General features: G+C 44.1%; 1 protein-coding gene across 2 annotated transcripts in view; it reads left to right on the top strand.

Annotated features, from left to right (window-relative positions):
- Positions 1–25424, top strand: part of plppr5b (phospholipid phosphatase related 5b) — a 117642-nt gene that overhangs the window by 77655 nt on the left and 14563 nt on the right. For both annotated transcript variants that reach the window (XM_024000780.2, XM_070446693.1), the window contains one exon: positions 3548–3798. In XM_024000780.2, coding sequence (XP_023856548.2) covers positions 3548–3798 — 251 coding nt within the window. The remainder of the gene's footprint in view (positions 1–3547; positions 3799–25424) is intronic.

Genomic DNA, 25424 nt, shown 5'->3' with positions numbered 1-25424 from the left:
CTCCTGCCGGCTTTGTCTCTGGCTGTGTGTCTAGCGAGGGCTTGTTTGTGGAGATTTAGAGTGAAAGACAGAGCTATAAGGATCTCCTCTCCTTTGGAGAGCCCTATGACACACTGACTCTGCCTGTGTTGGTTTAAGAGCAATAGTCATGGACAGTGGTGTCTCCACATGTCTTCTGGCTCAGTGACACACTTCCGTTGTGTGTGTGTGTGTGTGTGTGTGTGTGTGTGTGTGTGTGTGGTGTTGTGTGTGTGTGTGTGTTGTGTGTGTGTGTGTGTGTGTGTGTGTGGTTGTGTGTTGTGTGTGTGTGTGTGTGTGTGTGTGTGTGTGTGTGTGTGTGTGTGTGTGTGTGTGTGTGTGTGTGTGTGTGTGTGTGTGTGTGTGTGTGTGTGTTGGTAGGTTCAGCTGGGAGATGTGCTTTGAGGATATCGTTTTATTAAGGGATCTGATGTTACTCCTGTGTGTTTGAGCATCACACTGCTTTATGCGTCCTCACGCAATTCTAGAAACAAAGCTCTGTCGTGAGGAGAATGTCGTTTTGCTTAGTTTGGCACACAGGGTTTGGCTAGCGTGCTAGGAATTTGCATCTGTGAGAAGAGACTAGTAATTTCTCCTCCTACTTTCAGACATAATGTGATATTTACAGCATTTGAAATCATGCAGGGGGTGTCTCAAAATATAAGAAAGGTCACTTTCATTACAGCATGTTTTTTAACCATCTCTCTGTCTCCATATTTAAATATCTTCTCCACAGGTAAAACAGTGTTTCATTACCCCATTGTTATCGCTCTCTCTCTCTCTCTCGCTCTCCTCTCTATATATATATATATACACTGCTCAAAAAAATAAAGGAACACTTAAACAACACAATGTAACTCCAAGTCAATCACACTTCTGTGAAATCAAACTGTCCACATAGGAAGCAACACTGATTGACAATAAATGTCACATGCTGTTGGTGCAAATGGAATAAGACAAAAGGTGGAAATTATAGGCAATTAGCAAGACACCCCAAAAAAGGAGTGATTCTGCAGGTGGTGACCACAGCACACTTCTCAGTTCCTATGCTTCCTGGCTGATGTTTTGGTCACTTTTGAATGCTGGCGGTGCTCTCACTCTAGTGGTAGCATGAGACGGAGTCTACAACCCAACAAGTGGCTCAGGTAGTGCAGTTCATCCAGGATGGCACATCAATGCGAGCTGTGGCAAAAAAGGTTTGCTGTGTCTGTCAGCGTAGTGTCCAGAGCATGGAGGCGCTACCAGGAGACAGGCCAGTACATCAGGAGACGTGGAGGAGGCCGTAGGAGGGCAACAACCCAGCAGCAGGACGCCTACCTCCGCCTTTGTGCAAGGAGGTGCACTGCCAGCGCCCTGCAAAATGACCTCCAGCAGGCCACAAATGTGCATGTGTCTGCTCAAACGGTCAGAAACAGACTCCATGAGGGTGGTATGAGAGCCCGACGTCCACAGGTGGGGTTGTGCTTACAGCCAACACCGTGCAGGACGTTTGGCATTTGCCAGAGAACACCAAGATTGGCAAATTCGCCACTGGCGCCGTGCTCTTCACAGATGAAAGCAGGTTCACACTGAGCACATGAGCACATGTGACAGACGTGACAGAGTCTGGAGACGCCGTGTGAGACGTTCTGCTGCCTGCAACATCCTCCAGCATGACCGGTTTGGTGAAGGGTCAGTCATGGTGTGGGGTGGCATTTCTTTGTGGGGCCGCACAGCCCTCCATGTGCTCGCCAGAGGTAGCCTGACTGCCATTAGGTACCGAGATGAGATCCTCAGACCCCTTGTGAGACCATATGCTGACACATGCACATTGTGGCCTGCTGGAGGTCATTTTGCAGGGCTCTGGCAGTGCACCTCCTTGCACAAAGGCGGAGGTAGCGGTCCTGCTGCTGGGTTGTTGCCCTCCTACGGCCTCCTCCACGTCTCTGATGTACTGGCCTGTCTCCTGGTAGCGCCTCCATGCTCTGGACACTACGCTGACAGACACAGCAAACCTTTTTGCCACAGCTCGCATTGATGTGCCATCCTGGATGAACTGCACTACTGAGCCACTTGTTGTGGGTTGTAGACTCCGTCTCATGCTACCACTAGGTGAGCACCGCCAGCATTCAAAAGTGACAAAAACATCAGCCAGGAAGCAGGAACTGAGAAGTGGTCTGTGGTCACCACCTGCAGAATCACTCCTTTTTTGGGGGTGTCTTGCTAATTGCCTATAATTTCCACCTTTTGTCTATTCCATTTGCACAACAGCATGTGACATTTATTGTCAATCAGTGTTGCTTCCTAAGTGGACAGTTTGATTTCACAGAAGTGTGATTGACTTGGAGTTACATTGTGTTGTTTAAGTGTTCCCTTATTTTTTTGAGCAGTGTATATTATATATATATAATACACTACGTTTAAAGTTTGGGGTCACTTAGAATGTCCTTGTTTTTGAAAAGAAAAGCAAAAAAATTGTCCATTAAATAACATAAAATGTATCTGAAATACAGTGTAGACATTGTAAATGTTGTAAATTACTTTTGTAGCTGGAAACGGCAGATAGAGGGGCGTATAGAGGGCATTATAAGCAACCATCACTCCTGTGTTCCAATAGCATGTTTGTTAGCTAATCCAAGTTTATCATTTTAAAAGGCTAATTGATCATTAGAAAACCTTTTTGCAATTATGGTAGCACAGGGTGAAAACTGTTGTGCTGATTAAAGAAGCAATAAAACTGACCTTCTTTAACTATTGTTAGTATCTGGAGCGTCAGCATTTGTGGGTTCGATTACAGGCTCAAAATGGCCAGAAACAAAGGACTTTCTTCTGAAACTCGTCAGTCCTATTTCTTTGTTTTCCTAAAAATGAAGGCTATTCCATGCGAGAAATTGCCAAGAAACTGAAGATCTCGTACAATGCTGTGTACTACTCCCTTCACAGAACAGCACAAACTGGCTCTAACCAGAATAGAAAGAGGAGTGGGAGGCCCCGGTGCACAACTGAGCAAGAGGACAAGTACATTAGGTGCGGCAGGTAGCCTAGTGTTTAGAGCGTTGGAGTACATTAGTACATTAGAGTATCTAGTTTGAGAAACAGACGGCTCACAAGTCCTCAACTGGCAGCTTCATTAAATAGTACCCGCAAAACACCAGTCTCAACGTCACAGTGAAGAGGCGACTCCATTAAAAGTCCACAAGAAATGTGCTTTTCTTTCAAAAACAAGGACATTTCTAAGTGACCCCAAACTTTTGAACGGTAGTGTATATCTTTCTGCCTTTCAGTGTGCCTTCAATAATGTGTGATGAGTGTCCTTTTAGACCTCATTTCCGTTGCAGACTTCATCAATCTATCCACACAGTATGACAACTGATAACCAGAATCTAGGCCAAATCCATCGCCCCCGCTCTCTAGGAGTGTACACGTTAAGCATCTAACAGGTGTCTCTCTCTCTCCAGGAGTGTACACGTTCAGCCTCTAACAGGTATTTCTCTCTCTCCAGGCGTGTACACGTTCAGCCTCTAACAGGTATATCTCGCTCTCTCTCCAGGAGTGTACACGTTCGGGCTGTTCACTGTGGACATCTTTGTAAACGCGGGCCAGGTGGTGACGGGCAACCTGTCCCCCCACTTCCTGACGGTGTGTAAGCCCAACTTCACGGCCCTGGGCTGCCAGCACGCCCTGCGCTACATCAGCCACCAAGAGGCCTGCACCGGGAACCAGGAGGATATCCTGCGTGCACGTAAAACCTTCCCCTCCAAAGAGGCTGCTCTCAGCGTCTACGCAGCTCTCTATCTCGCGGTGAGTAGGAACCTATGTACCAAAGATACATGTTGAGAGAGTGAGTGAGTCCCTMTTACAACTGCTCACTAATTACACGTAATAACTATGGAATACATATTAGGATTATATAGTAGTAATAGTAATACAAAATAGGCTTTCGGAACTGTATAGACATCGCTGGGATATCTAGGCGTGAAAGGGTAATTCCAAGATTCTGTGAGGGACAGGCTTTTGAACATCTTAATGATTGAAGTGGATTTAGTGAGTAGGCCCAATAGATGCCGGTCTTGGATGGGCTGGTGTTCTTTGATGGCTATGAGTCAGACTAGATGCGAAGAACACTGCAAAATATATCCTGGTAGTCTCTAAACCTGTATAATCTGTTCATCAATTCTTGTCAGATTGGCCTAGGCTGTCATGTCTCAAAATGTTGTTTTCGTTTTGGACGCTGGTTTCGAGTCGCAGCCTTTCATTGGTCGAAGAGTGTCTGAGGGTAAGATGCAATTTTTTGAAGATTTCACATTTGATATTTGACTTTTTTCAATCAAATTTGTTCCATCACCCACACAGTATGTAGATCAACTTTCTCTATATTGTTTTGGTCTGAAGCTTTGCTTTTTATCTGGCTGGTAGATTTGCATAAAAATGGACATCTCCAAGTCTCTGAACAGTTCTGTCTTTTTGTCTGGCTGCTGATATGCGTATAGATGGATTTCTTCTAGTCTCTGAGTTGTTCTGCTAGAGGAGTATGTACAGTCACCTCCAAAATGATTGCCACCCTTGATAAAGATGAGCAAAAAGACTATATAAAAGAAATAATACTAATACCGAGCTATATTATATGCTCAGGGTTGGGTAGTAATGGATTACATTTAACAGGGATCATGTCTTTTAKATTTTTTTATTTTAATTTCACCTTTATTTAACCAGGTAAGCTAGTTGAGAACAAGTTCTCATTTACAACTGCGACCTGGCCAAGATAAAGCAAAGCAGTGCGACACAAACAACAACACAGAGTTACACATGGAACATAAACAAACGTACAGTCAATAACACAATAGAAAAAAATAGTCTATATACAGTGGGTTCAAATGGAGTGAGGAGGTAGGCAATAAATAGGCCATAGTAGCGAAGTAATTACAATTTAGCAAATTTAACACTGAAGTGGTAAATGAGCAGATGATGATGTGCAAGTAGAGATGCTTGTGTTCAAAAGAGCAGCAAAGTAAATAAAAACAATATGGGGATGAGGTAGGTAGATTGGGTGGGCTGTTTACAGATGGACTATGTACAGCTGCAGCGATCGGTAACCTGCTCAGATAGCTGATGTTTAAAGTTAGTGAGGGAAATATAAGTCTCCAGCTTCAGCGATTTTTGCAATTCGTTCCAGTCTCTGGCAGCAGAGAACTAGAAGGAAATGCGGCCAAAGGAGGTGTTGGCTTTGGGGATGACCAGTGAGATATACCTGCTGGAGAGCGTGCTACGGGTGGGTGTTATGGTGACCAGTGAGCTGAGATAAGGCAGAGCTTTACCTAGCAAAGACTTATAGATGACCTGGAGCCAGTAGGTCTGGTGACGAATATGTAGCGAGGGCCAGCCGACTAGAGCATACAGGTCGCAGTGGTGGGTGGTATAAGGGGCTTTTGTAACAAAACGGATGGCACTGTGATAGACTGCATCCAGTTTGCTGAGTAGAGTATTGGAAGCTATATTGTGTTGATGACATCGCGGAAGCCAAGGAACGGTAGGATGGCAGTTTTACTAGGGTAAATTTGGCGGCGTGAGTGAGGGAGGCTTTGTTGCGAAATAGAAAGCCGATTCTAGATTTGATTTTGGATTGGTGTGATCCGATTTACAAAAATGAAGTAACTGTAATCAGCCTGGATTACAATTTTTTAAATTAGGATTACAGTGACATTCTTAAAAACAGCTGATTACATTTGGGATTACTTTATCAACTAAAAAGAGGACATTTGATAAAGCTTTGTCAGCACTGCTGTCATTTAGCACACCATCATGACTTCTCACATGCTCTCAGAGATTCTATTGTCCTGCTMATGGCCCATTAACCCATAGCCTACAATGGTCACCCCCCCCACATAGATCTAGTTAACATAATACAAAGATCCTTATCAAAATCTGTCTGTTTACACTAGTGATATGTTTTTTAGCATGGGCTGCATCTCAATCCACRGCATCCACTGAAAATGCCCTTCGCATATGTGGTGAACGGTGGCAGAGCTAGAGTGGTGCTTGTCAGACCACGAGACATCCCAAAAATCGGTCTTCTCACATAAATGTCTGTAGCGTCCAAAACTATTACGACGACTCAGCTCATGACCCTGGGACTGAACACCTCCCTTTGCAACTGGATCCTGGGCTTCCTGACGGGCCGCCCCCATGCGGTGAAGGCAGGCAACAACACATCCACCACGCTGACCATCAACACGGGTACCCCTCAGGGGTTTGTGCTTAGCCCCCTCCTGTACTGGCCACGCACAACTCTAACAMCATCATCAACTTTGCTGATGACATGATGGTGGTAGGCCTGATCACCGACAACTGACAACGAGACAGCCTATATGGAGGAGTTCAGTGACCTGGCAGTTATCTTTCTCTCTGCATTGCTGAAAAAGGACCCGTAAGTAAGCATTTCTCTGTTAGTCTATACCTGTTGTTTACGAAGTGTGTGACAAATACAATTTGATTGTATTTATTTTCCTCCTGTATTGTAAAAAAGCTCTTGGAAGCTATAGAAATGCATTTATTAATGTCTATATTCGTTTTTGACACATTTATTCTATTACACACACATTAATACATAAATAAAATGATATTACYTGAGCTAAACATAAAAAGAAAAAAAGAACAAATACATAAAAACATTTTCTCCGTATATTGTTTTTAGAGAGTACATATATTATTGTCCACACTACAATAACAAAATACTTAAATACATGTAATTTTGTCCTTGAAACATTTAGTTGAAATACTGTAGAATTGACCTTACAATAAAGCTAGTTATTTGTATTATTTATTTTAAACCGTCTTTTTTGTTAATCTTTATCAAGGGTGCCAATCATTTTGGAGGTGACTGTATACTCACCTGACTAGCCTGCAGTAGTAGCGACATCATCACCCTTGACTACCTGCATTTGGAATGCAGATGTGCAGGAAGGCAGACACAGCATGCTGCAGAGAATCAGATTCTGTTGATCAGCTCCAATAAGCCTACACACAGAAGCCAGAAAGCAGAAAGCACTCGTCCACACGCACACACGTGCACACACACACTCACTAACATGCACAAACACACTGGAACAGTGTTGACTGATTCTTGGATTTCTTTAAAAAAATCTTTGCTACGAATATCAGATTTGGACACAATGTTTTGGCTGGTTGATCAAATTCCGCTTAAAAGAATATCCTTCACTGAATGCTAGCAGACAAAGCCTGTTACTTTATTTAAAGATGATCCTGCTGTCACGTTCCTGACCTTATTTCCTTTGTTTAGTATTTGTTTAGTTGGTCAGGACGTAAGCTGGGGGGCATTCTATGTTATGTGTTTCTATGTCTGGTTTAGGGTTGTCTAACTAGCCTGATATGGTTCTCAATCAGAGGCAGGTGTTTTACGTTGTCTCTGATTGGGAACCATATTTAGGTAGGCTGTTCTCACTGTTTGTTTGTGGGTGATTGTTCCGTTCCTGTTCCTGCGTTCATTGTTTTTCATTATTCTCTTGTTCAGGACTGTAGCGTCGTTGGTTTCGTTTTGTTTATTGTTTTGTTCGTCTAGAAAAGTATTCGAATAAATATGGATACATACCACGCTGCATATTGGTCTGATCCTTGCTCCTCCTCAGACGAGGAGGATTACGACGGCCGTTACAGAATCACCCACCAACCAAGGACCAAGCAGCGTGGTAAGCGGCAGCAGCAGCAGGAGCAGCGATGTCAGGAGAAATGGACTTGGGAAGAAATACTGGACCGTAAGGGACCTTGGGTTCAAGCTGGAGAGTATCGCCGCCCTCGTGAAGAGCTGGAGGCAGCTAAAGCCGAAAGGCGGTGGTATGAGGAGGCAGCACGGAGGCGAGGCTGGAAGCCATGAGAGTCAGCCCAAAAATGTCTTGGGGGGTGGCTAAAAGGGAGTGTGGCGAAGTCAGGTAGGAGACCTGCGCCAACTCCCCGTGCTTACCGTGGAGAGCGAGAGTACGGGCAGACACCGTGACCGCTTGACCGCTGGCTACGTCCCTTCCGTCTTCAAGAGAGCGAGAGTTGCACCCCTTCTGAAAAAACCTACACTCGATCCCTCCGATGTCAACAACTACAGACCAGTATCCCTTCTTTCTTTTCTCTCCAAAACTCTTGAACGTGCCGTCCTTGGCCAGCTCTCCTGCTATCTCTCTCAGAATGACCTTCTTGATCCAAATCAGTCAGGTTTCAAGACTAGTCATTCAACTGAGACTGCTCTTCTCTGTGTCACGGAGGCGCTCCGCACTGCTAAAGCTAACTCTCTCTCCTCTGCTCTCATCCTTCTAGACCTATCGGCTGCCTTTGATACTGTGAACCATCAGATCCCTCCTCTCCACCCTCTCCGAGTTGGGCATCTCCGGCGCGGCCCACGCTTGGATTGCGTCCTACCTGACAGGTCGCTCCTACCAGGTGGCGTGGCGAGAATCTGTCTCCGCACCACGTGCTCTCACCACTGGTGTCCCCAGGGCTCTGTTCTAGGCCTCTCCCTATTCTCGCTATACACCAAGTCACTTGGCTCTGTCATATCCTCACATGGTCTCTCCTATCATTGCTATGCAGACGACACACAATTAATCTTCTCCTTTCCCCCTTCTGATAACCAGGTGGCGAATCGCATCTCTGCATGTCTGGCAGACATATCAGTGTGGATGACGGATCACCACCTCAAGCTGAACCTCGGCAAGACGGAGCTGCTCTTCCTCCCGGGGAAGGACTGCCCGTTCCATGATCTCGCCATCACGGTTGACAACTCCAGTGTGTCCTCCTCCCAGAGTGCTAAGAACCTTGGCGTGATCCTGGACAACACCCTGTCGTTCTCAACTAACATCAAGGCGGTGACCCGTTCCTGTAGGTTCATGCTCTACAACATTCGCAGAGTACGACCCTGCCTCACACAGGAAGCGGCGCAGGTCCTAATCCAGGCACTTGTCATCTCCGTCTGGATTACTGCAACTCGCTGTTGGCTGGGCTCCCTGCCTGTGCCATTAAACCCCTACAACTCATCCAGAACGCCGCGCCCGTCTGGTGTCAACCTTCCAAGTTCTCTCACGTCACCCCGCTCCTCCGCTCTCTCCACTGGCTTCCAGTTGAAGCTCGCATCCGCTACAAGACCATGGTGCTTGCCTACGGAGCTGTGAGGGGAACGGCACCTCCGTACCTTCAGGCTCTGATCAGGCCCTACCCCAAACAAGGGCACTGCGTTCATCCACCTCTGGCCTGCTCGCCTCCCTACTCTGAGGAAGTACAGTTCCCGCTCAGCCCAGTCAAAACTGTTCGCTGCTCTGGCACCCCAATGGTGGACAAACTCCCTCACGACGCCAGGTCAGCGAGTCAATCCCACCTTCCGGAGACACCTGAAACCCCACCTCTTTAAGGAATACCTAGGATAGGATAAAGTAATCCTTCTACCCCCCCGCCCTTAAAAGAGTTAGATGCACTATTGTAAAGTGGTTGTTCCACTGGATATCATAAGGTGAATGCACCAATTTGTAAGTCGCTCTGGATAAGAGCGTCTGCTAAATGACTTAAATGTAAATGTAAATGCAGAAAAGCGCACGGTGTCTCCTGTACGTTGTGCTTAGCCCGGTGCGGTACATTCCAGCTCCACGTATCGGCCGGGCTAGAGTGGGCATTGAGCCAGGTGCCATGAAGCCGGCTCAACGTATCTGGCCTCCAGTACGTCTCCTTGGCGGTGTACATGGCACCAGCCTTACGCATGGTGTCCCGGTTTCGCCAACACAGCCCAGTGCGGGCTATTTCCACCTCGCCGCACTGGCCTGGCTACGGGGAGCATTAAACCAGGTAAGGTTGGGCAGGCTCGGTGCTTAAGAGCTCCTGTACGCCTTCACGGTCCGGTATATCCGGCGCCACCTCCTCGCCCCAGCCCAGTACCACCAGTGCCAACACCACGCACCAGGCTTCCTGTGCGTCTCCAGAGCCCTGTTCCTCCTCCACGCACTCGCCCTGTGGTGCGTGTCTCCAGCCCGGTACACCAGGTCCGGCACCACGCACCAAGCCTCTGTGCGTCTCCAGAGCCCTGTGCGCCCTGTTGCTGCTCCCGCACTAGCCTTGGGGTGCGGTCCATAGCCGGTACCACCAGTTCCGGCACCAGCCACCAGGCTACTGTGCGCCTCAGCCGGCCGAGAGTCTGCCGTCTGCCCAGCGCCCCTGCGCTGCCGCTGCCAGCGCCGCTGCACTGCCCGTCTTCCCGCGCGCCTGCACTGCCCGTCTGCCCAGCGCCGTCTGAGCTGTCCGTCTGCCTGCGCTGCCGTCTGCCCAGCGCGTCTGAGGCCGCCCGTCTGTCCTGAGCCTTCAAGCCGCCCGTCTGTCCTGAGCCTTCAGAGCATCCGTCAGTCAGGAGCCGCTAGAGCCGTCCGTCGCAGGAGCGCCTGAGCGCCCGCAGACAGGAGCCGCCTGAGCCGCCCGCCAGACAGGAGCCGCCAGAGCCGCCCGCCAGACAGGAGCGCCAGAGCGCCGCCAGACAGGAGCCCGCAACAGAGGCCGTCCGTCAGTCAGGAGCCGCTGAGCCGCCGCCAGACACGAGGCGCCGAGCCGGCCCGCCAGACAGCGAGACTCGCCAGCACGAGCCCAGAGCCGCCCGCCAGACAGGAGCGCGAGGCGCCGACAGAGCGCAGAGCCGCCGCGACAGACGCAGAGCGCCAGCCAGGAGCTGCCAGAGGCCGCCAGGCTGCCAGAGCCGTCAGTCAGCAGGATCTGCCAGAGCCGTCAGTCAGCCCCGATCTGCCAGAGCGTCAGTGCAAGCTGCAGCCGCGCCAGACAGGGCAGCCAGAAGCCGCCCGCCAGACAGGAGCCGCCAGAGGCCCGCACAGGAGCCGCTAGAGCGTCGTCAGTCAGGAGCCGCCTGAGCCGCCCGCCAGACAGGACGCCTGAGCGCCCGCAGACAGGACGCCAAGCGCCGCCAGACACGGAGCCGACAGACGCCGCCAGACAGGAGCCCCAGAGCACCCGCCGACAGGAGCGTCAGAGCCGCCTGCCAGACAGGAGCCGCCAGAGCCGCCCGCCAGCCAGGAGCTGCAGAGCCGCCAGCCAGGAGCTGCCAGAGCCGTCAGTCAGCCAGGATCTGCCAGAGCCGTCAGTCAGCAGGATCTGCAGAGCCGTCAGTCAGCCAGGAGCTGACAGAGCCGTCAGTCAGCCAGGAGCTGCCAGAGTCGTCAGTCAGCCAGGAGCTGCCAGAGCTACCTGTCACGCCGGCGATGCCGGAATTCCCCCTCAGTCGGAGCTGCCCTCAGTCCGGAGCTGCCCTCCGAGCATGCTCTCGGAGCTCCCTCAGTCCGGAGCTGCCCCTCAGTCCGGAGCTGCCCCTCAGTCCGGAGCTGCCCCTCCGTCCAGAGGCGCCCATCAGTCCAGTGGGGTTAATTTGGAGGGGTTGCAGTTAAAGGAGGCCACGAAAGCGGGTAGTGACTATGGTGGGGTGGGGGCCACGTCCAGCGCCAGAGCCGCCACCGTGGACAGATGCCCCCCAGACCCTCCCCTATAGGTTCAGGTTTTGCGGCCGGAGTCCGCACTTGGGGGGGGGGGGGGGGGGACTGTCACGTTCCTGACTTATTTCCTTTGTTAGTATTTGTTTAGTTGTTCAGGACGTGAGCTGGGTGGGCATTCTATGTTATGTGTGTTTCTATGTTTTGGTTTAGGGTTGTCTAACTAGCCTGATATGGTTCTCATCAGAGGCAGGTGTTTTACGTTGTCTCTGATTGGAACCATATTTAGGTAGGCTGTTTCTCACTGTTTGTTTGTGGGGGTGATTGTTTTTTTTTTCGCTGTTTCGGTTTGCGTTCATTGTTTTTCATTATTCTCTTGTTCAGGACTGTAGCGTCGTTGGTTTCGTTTTGTTTATTGTTTTGTTCGTCTAGAAAGGTATTCTAATAAATATGGATACATACCATGCTGCATATTGGTCTGATCCTTGCTCCTCCTCAGACGAGGAGGATTACGATGGCAGTTACACCTGCTGATTCCCCCTACTCTGGAAAGTTCTGCTAGTTGAATGATTTGAGGGTGAATTACAATAATAAGCACAGGAATGCCCTGGTAAAAAGTAGTGTACTATATTGGGAATAAGGTGCCTTTTCAGAAACAGCTTCAGTCTGCAAATCTATAACCTGTAGGTAACACAAGATATGGTCTATACATGGAATATAAGTTCCTCACTTATAGGTGGCACAAATTGGGAAATGGGATAGGGGAATGGACAAGGTATATGCACATTAAATACTGTAGTATTTACTATAGCTAAAAAAGTGTCATGTTTTTGCAGACTGTAGTGTTTTTGTTGACATTACTGTAATATTTACTTCAGAGTTTTTGCAGATAATACTGTAGTATTTACTATAGTATTCTACAGTATACTACAACATTCTATAGTAACAACTACACATGATCAAGGAATACTTCAGTGTGTAGTATAGTATTCTTCAGTATATTAAAGTTTACTACAGAATACTATAGTAAGTACTCTAGTATTCTATAGTAAACTGTAGTATTTCATGTGGGATGGTTAATATATATATAACATGACAGAAGATCATGACAAACATATTGATATATTTAAAATATATAATTTGAATTATTTGGCTATGAGAAAGACTGGAGTAGGACATTAAAGGGAAAACTGATCCTAGATCAGCACTCATACACTGAGACAACATGTACATATGAGTCCTGTTCAGAGGACCACAGTCTGATGGCGGTCTTTCATAGGGAATCCTAACGTCACTGCAGACTACAGCTACAGGGGAATACACTTCCCAGATCAAACTCTGTCAGATTTTCTTATCTGTGATGGGTTAGATCATCTTAAGGCATACAGTACCTTCAGAACGTTACAAAATGGGATTAAAATTGATTTAATTTTCATTTATTTGTCATTGACAAAAAAAAGAAAATGTAATCCATTACACAAAATACTGTGTGATGTCAAAGTGGAATAAAAAGTCAAACATATATATTTTTTTATACAAAATAAAACACACATATATCGTTATCTTTTTTTTATTCTTCAAGATGTGTGAAGTTGGTTGTTGATCATTGCTAGACAGCCATTTTTGAGTCTTGCCATAGATTTTCAAGATGATTTATGTCAAAACTGTAACTAGGCCACTGAGGAACATTCAATGGCGTGCGTCTTGGTAAGAAACTCCAGTGTGAATTTGTCTCCCAGTGTCTGTCGGAAAGCATACTGAATCAAGTTTTCCTCTAGGATTTTGCCTGTGCTTAGCTCTATTCCATTTATTTTTATCCTAAAAAARTCCTTAGTCCTTGTCAATGACAATCTTACCCATAACATGATGCAGCCACCACCATGCTTGAAAATATGAAAAGTGGTACTCAGTGATGTGTTGTGTTGGATTTGCCCCAAACATAACGCTTTGTATTTTCTGCAGTATTACTTTAGTGCCTTATTGGAAACAGGATGCATGTTTTGGAATATTTGTATTCTGTACAGGTTTCCTTCTTTTCACTCTGTCATTTACAGTGGTTCCTCCTTTAAAAATTGTGAATTTACACTGTGGGACTTAGAGGTAATTTGTGGTTCAGTACGGTACCCTGCGTCACCACTTCATTGCTCCAGACCAGCACAAGGGGGAGTTAGAACACTGATTATGCTTTTGGGTCCTACTGTGTCTCTAACTGACAATGAATGGGCGACATAAACCTAAATAGAAACTGATAATTGTGCACGACTTCAGTATTACTTACTAAAACTGTTATTACACTAAGGTTTTTATTATTTTATTTTGTTAGGATTATTTTGGTCTTACTGTAGTAGTGTAGGCCACTCCCGACCGTTCACATTATARGGCGCCTGAGTGGCGCAATGGTCTAAGATGCTGTGTTGCTACAGATGCTGGTTCAATACCCGTGCCCCCCTCAACTGGGAGACCTATGAGATGATTGTAGGTTTTTGGTGTCTCTTCCTCTAAAAACAGAAATAATTCTAAATAACATACTGGCTTTATTTTCAAATTAGTAACAATGTCTCACCCCATGTTCAAGAATGGTCATTTTCTCGCTCATTTTACGTTATTTGAAAACAAAATCATCTCCAAATATTGTTCTTTTTTAAACAAAGTGATTATTATTATTAATTTAGAATGATATAAAAGCCTGTTGGATATTCTCACAGATATATTATTAACCCTGTTATTAGCAGGACAATATACTGTATATTGGTCATATTGTTCATGGCTCCCGAGTGGCGCACAATGGGATTGCCWTGCAGTTCTCCKGCTGTATCCACTGAAAGAGRGCGAGGTTCAAGGRARGAGGGCAGGGGTCACGGGATGGGCCGCAGAGCCGCACACAGAAGACCGACCTAGCCCATGGGGAAGGGGGAGGAAGGGGGAGGAAGGTTGGAACCCCAGCACACTGGCAACACTTTAAGGGGCATTGCACTAATAATGGCGCTGACAAGGGAAACGTTCCCGCTGTTCTGTTAATAGTGCCAGTCTGCACGTTCAAACTAAACAATGTAACTAATAATGGCATCTTTATGTTTTCGTTAATAAAATTATGATAAAAATACTCTTTCAAAATGCCGATGTTTATTTAGTTATGGATCCATAACMTATTACTATGGGAATAAATATCACTGAATTACAGACATATCCTCCAATCCTCTATATGTAATTATTGGCGGAGAGTCACATCATATTTTTCGATATGCTGTAGGCCTACCGTAGGCGACATGAGTCTCACTAGTGTTGAGTAATGTGCTGTTAAAAGTGGTGTAGGTCTTATTTATTTAAAGAGCATATTGAAGTTAGAAGCAATAGCCTACAACTATTTTAGCACCGTTTCGTGCTGCTCTGAGACAAGCATGGGGACTGGTCTTGATAAATCAATGAGATTTTTATTTTCACTGAATCTCTGTTTGGGTATTGGTTAGATTAGAATTAGAACATTAGGGTGTAGAAATGCTATACTCTTAGTGTAACCTTTATTTAAACTAGGCAAGTCAGTTAAGAACAAATTCTTATTTACAAGGACTGCCTACTCCTTCCTCCCTGTCGGGGAATTGAACCCCGGTCTCCCACATGCCCGCACGACACAGGGATTCTTTAGCTAAATAGCCCAGTACTGTACTCCCGACCGTCACGTTGTACAGCGCCAATATTTTCCGTACCATKCTGACGGAAACCCAGAGGGTTTTTCGTTTTTCTTGGAATATAAACACCATAATATTAATCAAATTAATTAAGCAAGTACCAATAAAGGTTTGGACTGCTACTCATTCCAGGGTTTTTCTTTATTTTTACTATTTTCTACATTGTAGAATAATAGTGAAGACATCACAACTATGAAATAACACATATGAAATCAGTTAAGAAAAAAATCTTATTTAAAGGGACAGCCTACTCCTCCCCCCCCCCCCCCCCCCCCCCCCCCCCCCCCCCCCCCCCCCCCCCCCCCCCCCCCCGTCGGGGAATTGAATCCCAGTCTCCTGCATGTCCGCATTCTCTAGTAAAGCCATTATTGAAGGCTATCAAATGCTTCTCAAAGATGCCCTCTGGTGGTCAAACTAGCACTAACAAGCATTAATGGTACCAGTGGTTCACATTTAAATAACGTGCCATAGAATTCTGCGGCACCATGCAAGCTGCGCCGCAGTACGATGCAACTTTTAAAGGAGGAACCACTGTATGTTAGTATTGTGGACTAACTACAATGTTGTTAATCCATCCTCAGTGTTCTCCTATCACAGCCATTAAACTCGTTAACTGTTTTAAAATCACCATTGGCATCATTGGGGAAATCCCTGAGCGGTTTCCTTCCTCTCCGGAAACTGACTTAGGAAGGGCACCTATATATTTGTAGTGATTGGGCGTATTGATACACCATCCACCATGATACACCATCCAATTAATAACTGTACCATGCTCAAAGGAATATTCATTGTCTGCTTCTTTTTTTAGCCATCTACCAATAGGTGCCCTTCTTTGCAAACCATTTGAAAACCTCCRTTGTCTTTGTGGTTGAATCTGTGCTTGGATTTCACTGTTCGACTGAGGGACCTTGCAGATAATTGTATGTGTGGGGTACAGAGATGGGGTAGTCATTTAAAAATCATGTTAAACACTTGTTGCACACAGAGTGAGTCCATGCAACCTATTATGTGACTTGTTAAGCACATTTTTACTCCTGAACTTATTTAGGCTTGCCATAACAAAAGGGTTGAAAACTTATTGACTCATTTTTTATTAATTTGTAAACATTTATTGAAAACATAATTCCACTTTCAAATTATTGTGTATTGTGTGTAGACCAGTGACAAAAAAACTACATTTWATAAATTTTAAATTCAGGCTGTAAAACAAGAAAATGTGACTCGTTTCAGGAAAAACTAGGCGTATGTGTGCATCACTACTTTACAGGAGAAACATTTGAATGTAAACGTGTGTTTTTGTCGAAATGCATTTTTTTTGCAGAAATGCCTTCTGGAACATTTCAACTTTCATGGGCCTTAATAACAAACGTGTATGCCATTTGTAAATACGAATACAATTGTTAAATTACAAGCCTAGTTGGTTTAGCCATGGAAAAAGACAGGAACTTTCCAGCTAGCCATGATTGGCTAAGATAATGAATGGGCTGGACATGCCAAGAGATGAGTTCGGATTGGTCTGCCATGTAGGACGCTTCTGTTTCTAACATGTGCTGCTCAGTATGTGTAGGTAATCCTTACTAACATGGTTATTTTGAAAGATATTTAGAAGAATTGCATAAGTGTTGCTAATGCTCTCCACTTTCTGGACTGCCCGGTGGATGAAGAGTATGATAGCAAAGGAAATTGAGAAAATTCTGACGTTTGATTGCAAATAATGCAGAGGGAGTCTAAAAAATAACACACAGAAAAAGCCTGTTGTATAAAACACCTGTCTCCGGATTACATCTTCAAACTAAGGGCAGCCATTTGCATTGCTAGTTATAGCATAATGTTAGCTAGCTAGCTAACATTGAACCTAGCTAGTTGGTTAGCTTTAACTACCAGCAGATTCATGCAGGGTAGTAACATTATGAGTTGGGAATATGTCAGGCCTAACAACACCCGTGACAATATATCCTCCAAACACCAGCTTCGAGGGCAATTTCACTTTAGTATAATGGGTTACCAACATATTCAAATACTGATTGTCATATTTTTATAAAAATATTATTTTTATGAATTTATTAATACTATTTCATCCTTCCACAAAATATAGTCCCGACACAAATCAAAGGATGCTACCCAAGCCGGCTGGTCGTTCGTTCTATCGGTTCCGTTGCCAGAGATGCAACACAGTCATTAGGTTTTTTTGTTCTGTATCTATGGACGCGACCCAGTCGTTCGTTCTAAATGTTCCATTGCCATACTGACTGGCAACGATCTTATCCCTTGCTAGCTAGCCAACTACGGCTAACTTACAGTCACAATGCAGCCAGAATAACAGCAAAGTAGCTGCATTTGTGTTTGTTTAAGCTATTTTATTTGGATACATCCTTAACAATGAGCTAATGATGTGCAATTATGCTCTCTCGTCAGGACACTGTTGTTCGGAGGAGCTAGCCAACAACACAGCTAACACAATCACTTAAAACTGAAGCTGGAAAGTATGCGAACTAACTGCAATTCGTTTCGTTTTACCTGTTCGCTATTGACATTTCTTTGTATAGATCCATAAAAAGGATGCCAGCRGATTCATGATTTCGACTGGCTGAGAAAAGCTGTCTGCCTGTCTCTCTCATCCCGACTCCCGACATGTTCATTACTATGGAACAGCTGGAGATCGAATTTCAATATTGAAACAATGTTGCAAATGTCGAAGAGACAGACAGCAAGGTTTATACAAATCTCCGCTATTGAAAACCAAATGCTAGTCTAAAAGAAATGGAAGATAATGTATAGATGCTTTTTATAGTGGRGATCAAGTTAATAAATTGCCTGGCTGGGCTGATGAGGCAGTGGATTGCGCAGTGAGATGGAAACGAGTAAATATGCTTTTCAACATCATAGCGTTAGCCAGTGGTAACTTGTAGAACAGACACAGGCTGGAATGCGGTTTTAACCAATCAGCATCCAGGATTAGACCCACCCATTGTATAATGTTTAGCTAGCTAGCTACATGTCTAAACAAAAGACTATGCAAGTAACCATTTCACTGTACTGTTTACATCTTCTGTATCCTGTGCATGTGACAAATAAATGTTAATTTTATTTGATATAGTGTGTGCTTAGCAGAGACGGTAATGTGAAGAACAACATGACCTGCTCTAAAGTCAAATTAGGATATAACGTCAGGCCAATGAGACAGTGTTCAAGTTACAACATTCTCAGTTAGAATGCCCTGCTTTTATTTTGTCACACTCGCAACCATAAGCTATTTTCTGTAATTAACTTGCCATTAACTTGTAAATAATGATCTTGTTGTGAGTTTATTTTTCTGTAACAACGAAGACAAATTAGCTTAATTTCAGCTATATGATATGGTCATTATTTGAACTGGCTATCTAGCTAACAAGATACAAATTAACCAAAACATTGTTTAGTTGCTTTTAGTTGCCTGGTTCGCTAGATTGAAGAAAAAGTATGTGAACCCTTTAGAATTACCTGGATTTCTGCATAAGTTGGTCATAACATTTTATCTGATCTTCATCTACATGTAGACAAACACAGTCTGCTTAAACTAATAACACACAAACAATTATAATTTTCCATGTCTTTATTGAACACACCGTATAAACATTCACAGTGCAGGTTGGAAAAAGTATGTGAACCCTTGAATTTAATAACAGGTTGACCCTCCATTGGCAGCAATAACCTCAACCAAATGTTTTCTGTAGTTGTGGATCAGACCTGCACAACGGTCAGGAGGAACTTTGGACCATTCCTCTTTACGAAACTGTTTCAGTTCAACAATATTCTTGGGATGTCTGGTYTGAACTGTTCTCTTGAGGTCATGCCACAGCATCAATCGGGTTGAGGTCAGGACTGACTGGGCCACTCCAGAAGGCYTATTTTCTTCTGTTCAAGCCATTCTGTTCTTTTGGGTGGTTGTTCTGTTGCATCACCTAACTTAAGTTGAGCTTCAATTCGCGGACAGATAGCCTTACATTCTCCTGCAAAATGTCTTGATAAACTTGTCGATGATAGCAAGCTGTCCAGGCCCTGAGGCAGCAAAGCAGCCCCAAACCATGATGCTCCCTCCACCATAGTTTACAGTTTGGATGAGGTTGTGATGTTGGTGTGCTATGCCTTTTTTTCTCCACATATAGTGTTGTGTGTTCTTTCCAAACAACACAACTTTAGTTTCATCTGGCCACAGAATATTTTGCCAGTAGCGCTGTGGAACATCCAGGTGCTCTTTTGCGAACTTCAGACGTGCAGCAATGTTTTTTTTGGACAGCAGTGGCTTCTTCCATGCTGTCCTCCCATGAACACCATTCTTGTTTAGTGTTTTATGTATTGTAGTCTCGTCAACAGAGATGTTAGCAGAGGTTTCTGTAAGTCTTTAGCTGACACTCTAGGATTCTTCTTAACCTCATTGAGCATTCTGCGCTGTGCTCTTGCAGTCATCATTGCAGGACGGCCGCTCCTAGGGAGAGTAGCAACAGTGCTGAACTTTTTCCATTTATTGACTATTTGTCTTACCTAATCATGGACTGACGTTTAGAGGTACTTTTGTAACCCTTTCCAGCTTTATGCAAGTCAACAATTCTTAATCTTAATGTTAATCTTTTGTTCGAAGCATGGTTCACATTTATTTTTTATTTTTTATTTCACCTTTATTTAACCAGGTAGGCCAGTTGAGAACAAGTTCTCATTTACAATTGCGACCTGGCCAAGATAAAGCAAAGCAGAGCGACACAAACAACAACACAGAGTTACACATGGAATTAACAAACGTACAGTCAATAACACAATAGAAAAAGTCTATATACAGTGTGTGCAAATGGTGTAAGGAGGTAAGGCAATAAATAGGCTATAGTAGCAAAGTAATGACAATTCAGCAAATTAACACTGGAGTGATGGATGTGCAGATGATGATGTGCAAGTAGAAATACTGGTGTGCAAAAGAGCAAAGAAATTATTTAAAAAAATATGGGGATGAGGTAGGTAGATTGGATGGGCTATTTACAGATGGGCTGTGTACAGCTGCAGCGATCGGTAAGCTGCTCAGGTAGCTGATGCTTAAAGTTTGTGAGGGAGATATAAGTCTCCAACTTCAGTGTTTTTTGCAAATCGGAGCTTTACCTAGCAAAGACTTATAGATGACCTGGAGCCAGTGGGTCTGGCGACGAATATGTAACGATGCTTCTTGTGAATAGCAAACTCAAATTTTGTGAGTGTTTTTTTTATGGGACAGGGCAGCTCTAACCAAAATCTCCAATCTTGTCTCATTGATTCGACTCCAGGTTAGTTGACTCCTGACTCCAATGAACTTTTGGAGAACTTATTAGCCTAGGGGTTCACATACTTTGTCCAGCCTACACTGTGAAAGTTTAAATTATGTATTCAATATAGACAAGAAAAATACAATAATTTGAGGGTTATTAGTTTAATCACAGTTTGTTTGTCTATTGTTGTGACTTAGACGATCAGATCAAATTTAATGTTCAATTTATGCAGAAATCCAGGTAATTCCGAAGGGTTCACATACTTTTTCTTGCCACTGTATACTAAATACATTTTTAAACGGATGGGTTTATTGGTGTTAAAATAAGGCTGCTGATGTCATGCAGCCTGTCGTTTTTGTGTTTATACTTTTTCATAACAACAACAAAAAGTTTAATTTCAGACGACAATAGAATGTTCATGATGTCACTGTGACAACTGTCTACAGACATGTTGATATACATAGTATAAACCAGCCTTATTCTTGAAATCTTCGGTTGTTTAGTACACTACTCACTCTGTGTAGCACATGGCCTCACATGTGAATCATTGAAGAGAGGGGTGGGGCTAAGGCTTAAGAGTGTGTGAACGATGCTGAATGGAGGTAGACAGAGAGAAGCTCTCCAGTAGGTGTACCAAAAGATTCAAGTGCCATTTTCTCAAAAGCGGGAATATCAACATTCAATATCAACTTTCCCATTCTTCCTCAAATGTAGTGTATGATATACCATTTTCTAGCTCTAAGTCTCTACTTTTATCCAATGTAAAAAAACTCAAATTTTGCTACATAAGACCGAATCGAGCCGGTCATTCACAAATGTGGAAAAAGTCAAGCGGTGTGAATACTTTCTGAAGGCACTGTATATCCCACGTAGCAAATATCCCTTTTACTGGTTCCAGTGTCTGACTAGTTGCCTAAAGGTACAGTTGAAGTCTGAAGTTTACATACACCTTAGCCAAATACATTTAAACTCAGTTTTTCACAATTCCTGACATTTAATCCGAGTAAAAATTCCCTGTTTTAGGTCAGTTAGTATCACCACTTTATTTTAAGAATGTGAAATGTCAGAATAATAGTAGAGAGAATGATTTATTTCAGCTTTTATTTCTTTCATCACATTTCCACTGGTCAGAAGTTTACATACACTCAATTAGTATTTGGTAGCTTTTTCCTTTAAATTGTTTAACTTGGGTAAACGTTTCGGGTAGCCGTCCACAAGCTTCCCACAATAAATTGGGTGAATTTTGGCCATTCTCTCCTGCAAGAGCTGGTGTAACTGAGTCAGGTTTGTAGGCCTCCTTGCTCACACACACTTTTTCAGTTCTGCCCACAAATTTTCTATAGGATTGAGGTCAGGGCTTTGTGATGGCCACTCCCAATGCCTTGACTTTGTTGTCCTTAAGCCATTTTGGCCACAACTTTGTAAGTATGCTTGGGTCACTGTCCATTTGGAAGACCCATTTGCGACCAAGCTTTAACTTCCTGACTGATGTCTTAAGATGCTGCTTCAATATATCCACATAATTTCCTGCTCATGATGCCATCTGTTTTGTGAAGTGCACCATCGTCCTGCAGGCAGAGCACCCCCACAACATGATGCTGCCCACTCCCCGTGTGCTTAACGGTTGGGGTGGTGTTTTTCGCTTGCAAGCCTCCCCCTTTTTCCTCCCAAACATAATGATGGTCATTGTGGCAAACAGTTCTATTTTTGTTTCATCAGACCAGAGGACATTTCTCCAAAAAGTTTACGTTCTTTGTGTCCCTATGTGCAGTTACAAACCGTGTCTGGCCTTTTATGGCGGTTTGGAGCAGTGGCTTCTTCCTGCTGAGTCGGCTTTTGAAGTTATGTCGATATAGGACACGTTTTAACTGTGGATATAGATACTTTTGTACTGTTTCCTCTCCAGCATCTTCACAAGTCGCTTGCTGTTGTTCTGGGATTGATTTGTACTTTTTGCACCAAAGGTACGTTCATCTTAGAAGACAGAACGCATCTCTTTCCTGAAGCGGTATGACGGCAGCATGGTGTTTATACTTGCGTACTATTGTTTGTACAGAGGAACGTGATACCTTCAGGTGTTTGGAATTGCTCCCAAGGATGAACCAGCCTTGTGGAGGTCTTGCTGATTTCTTTTGATTTCCCATGATGTCAAGCAAAGAGGCACTGAGTTTGAAGGCAGTCCTTGAAATACATCCACAGGTAACACTCTCGCAATTGACTCAAAATGATGTCAGTTAGCCTATCAGAAGCCTTCTAAAGCCATGACATCATTTTCTCGGAATTTCCAAGCTGTTTAAAGGCACAGTCAACTTCATTTATGTAAACTTCTGACCCACTGGAAATGTGATACAGTGAATTATAAGTGAAATAATCTGTCTGTAAAACAAATTGTTGGAAAAATGACTTGTGTCATGCACAACGTAGATTGTCGAACCCGCTTGGACAAAAAACTATAGTTTGTTAACAAGAAATGTGTGAAGTGGTTGAAAACGAGTTTAAATTACTCCAACCTAAGTGTATGTAAACTTCCGACTTCAACTGTATGTTTGAATGGACTGTTTTTCCCCCCTTGATCCATTTAGAGATGTAGGTCAGTTAGCAGTGCTATTGTTTTGTAGCTGTTAGCATTGTTTAGCATGATACTGTAAAGCACATTGTTTATTAGCAGTTAGCGCCTTTAAGCTAGCTACATAAACCCATTGTATTTAATGGTTAGCATGCTACAGTAAAGCACATGTTAGAAGTGTTGGGGTTCGTTCCTTGTTCCTTATCAATCATTGGCTCATTGGTGAAATTAGCATTCTGACAATATCTTTAATTGAATCATTCAAAAACCTTTATTAATGCAATTGCAGACAGAAGTTGACAACAGGAACATAGCACGCATGTTTCCGAGTAAGTTCTGCAAAATAGAAAAGGTCCCAAGTTGCTTTTATCATGTTTGTAGTCAACCCCCTGTGATGTAACTGCCTACGTCATTACCTTCTACTCATGAGACCAAAACCATGCCTACACAGCTATATAAACAAGACTTTTAGTGTTATCTAAAAGCTTAGCAGTAAAGGTCCAAGTTGATTTATAGTGGAATGTCTGACTAATCTCTTATCTCTTACACTCCCCTTCAGAGGTCTGTCTTCACAGTCACACATTTCTCAGACAGTTTCTTATAAGTGGCAGAGATTAGAAAAGACTGGAACAATATTAAACCTTTATAATGAATATATATATATTGTTAATCGGTAGTCTAGGACACTATAAATGTAAGGAGGGAGGGGTCTTATAACCCCTCCCCTTCTATTAATACAACATAAGCAAAATCAATTATTATAATACATCAAACATTTGGTACAGCCCCTATCATGACCCCAAGGTGAACCCCTGACAGAAGTTAGCTTGCTGCATGCTACTGTAAAGCAGCACTATGGAGATTGGTGATTACTCCTGTTATTCCCTCATTGTCTGTAGCATTATTACAGGCTGCTGGTAATGAGCCCATAGCAGGATCAAATGCTTGGCTTGTGGACATCATCTAGAATCTGTTGTATTGTAACGGCTTTCTTCCTGGGATGAAGGAGAGGACCAAAATGCAGCGCAGTTAGTGTTCAACATGTTTAATTTAACGAACTGTGAACACTTCAACAATACAAAACAACAAACGTGAAAACCGAGACAGTCCTATCTGGTGCAGAACACAACACGAGACAGGAAACAACCACCACAATCCCCCAAACCAAAACAACCACCTATATATGATTCTCAATCAGGGACAACGATTGACAGCTGCCTCTGATTGAGAAACCATATTAGGCTGAACACAGAAACAGACAAACTAGACACACAACATAGAATGCCCACCCCAACTCACGCCCTGACCATACTAAACAAATACAAAAACAAGGGAAAACAGGTCAGGAACGTGACATGTATGGGATAATCTGAATGAGACAATGTGATTGTTGTATCCTGTACTGTATTATAGGCTTACATAGTTTCTTATGGCTGAGAATGGTATGTCCCGTTGAAAGGCAGTCCAAAGACATTCAATGGGCAGTCCCACTCTTTGATGGTATGCACAACCAAATATAATGAATTAAGTAATTTCACTTGAACTTTATGTGCAAAACGTACAGATTGTGGTTTTAAAACCTTAAGCCTCCTCTGTACAGGATGGGTTGACCAGTGGCGTGCGTGGGCCGGGGGCCTGGGCCTTCAGTGAGGTACTACACAGTCCCGCCCGAATTAATCCACTTCTTATTACCATCATTATGATTCCATGGCTTAGACACTATACATTTAGACAGAAACGCAGTAAAACCAGGCGTTGCGTCACCTTGAAATGACATTTTTGGGTAAACAGTGTTTACCCAAAACATGACACAATAATGAGTCTTTTCAATATTTCCCTTCACCTTTCATTGTGCAGCTCCGTTGCCCTGTGCGCTTGTTTTTTGAGCTGTAGATCCACTCCGGTGTCCCCAAAAGTTTTCAAAAGCACAATTGCTTGTAAGTGCCCAGCCGTACTTTGGAGTCTCGTTCTGCTCCCTTGGTTAGACAACTCAAGTTTTGCAAAGCCAGTGTGGCTCCAAACACCAAATCGATCACTTGCAAATAATAGCATTCCCAGCAGTACAGTTTGCAGTGCTTCTCGGAGCCTGTGAGCCATTGACAGCGCTCGTAGTTGAAACTTTGAAAGTGGCTTTCCCGCCTGTGACAGGCTTGTGGCGTCGGGCGACCTCTCCTTACAATGTCTAACTTTTCTTGAAAAGTTCGTCTTGAGAATGGCGTTATAATTATATCCTCGACCAAATCGATATCTTTCTCTCCTTCCGCCATTGTGGGTTGAAAAAACAGCTTAGTAGTACGTGAATTAATTTGTTTATCAAATTCAGTTTCCTAGATCTGCATAGACCTGCCCATAGGACCTGCCTCTCAATATTGGTAATCCAATCAAAAGACGTGCACGCACTACGCCTGCTAGCTGGCTCCTGTGTAACACTGGAAGC

This window comes from Salvelinus sp. IW2-2015, linkage group LG14 (genome assembly GCF_002910315.2).
Source record: "Salvelinus sp. IW2-2015 linkage group LG14, ASM291031v2, whole genome shotgun sequence".
NCBI classification, from domain to species: domain Eukaryota; kingdom Metazoa; phylum Chordata; class Actinopteri; order Salmoniformes; family Salmonidae; genus Salvelinus; species Salvelinus sp. IW2-2015.
The sequence above is the reverse complement of the archived record's forward strand: the minus strand, read 5'-3'. Positions and strand labels throughout refer to the sequence as shown.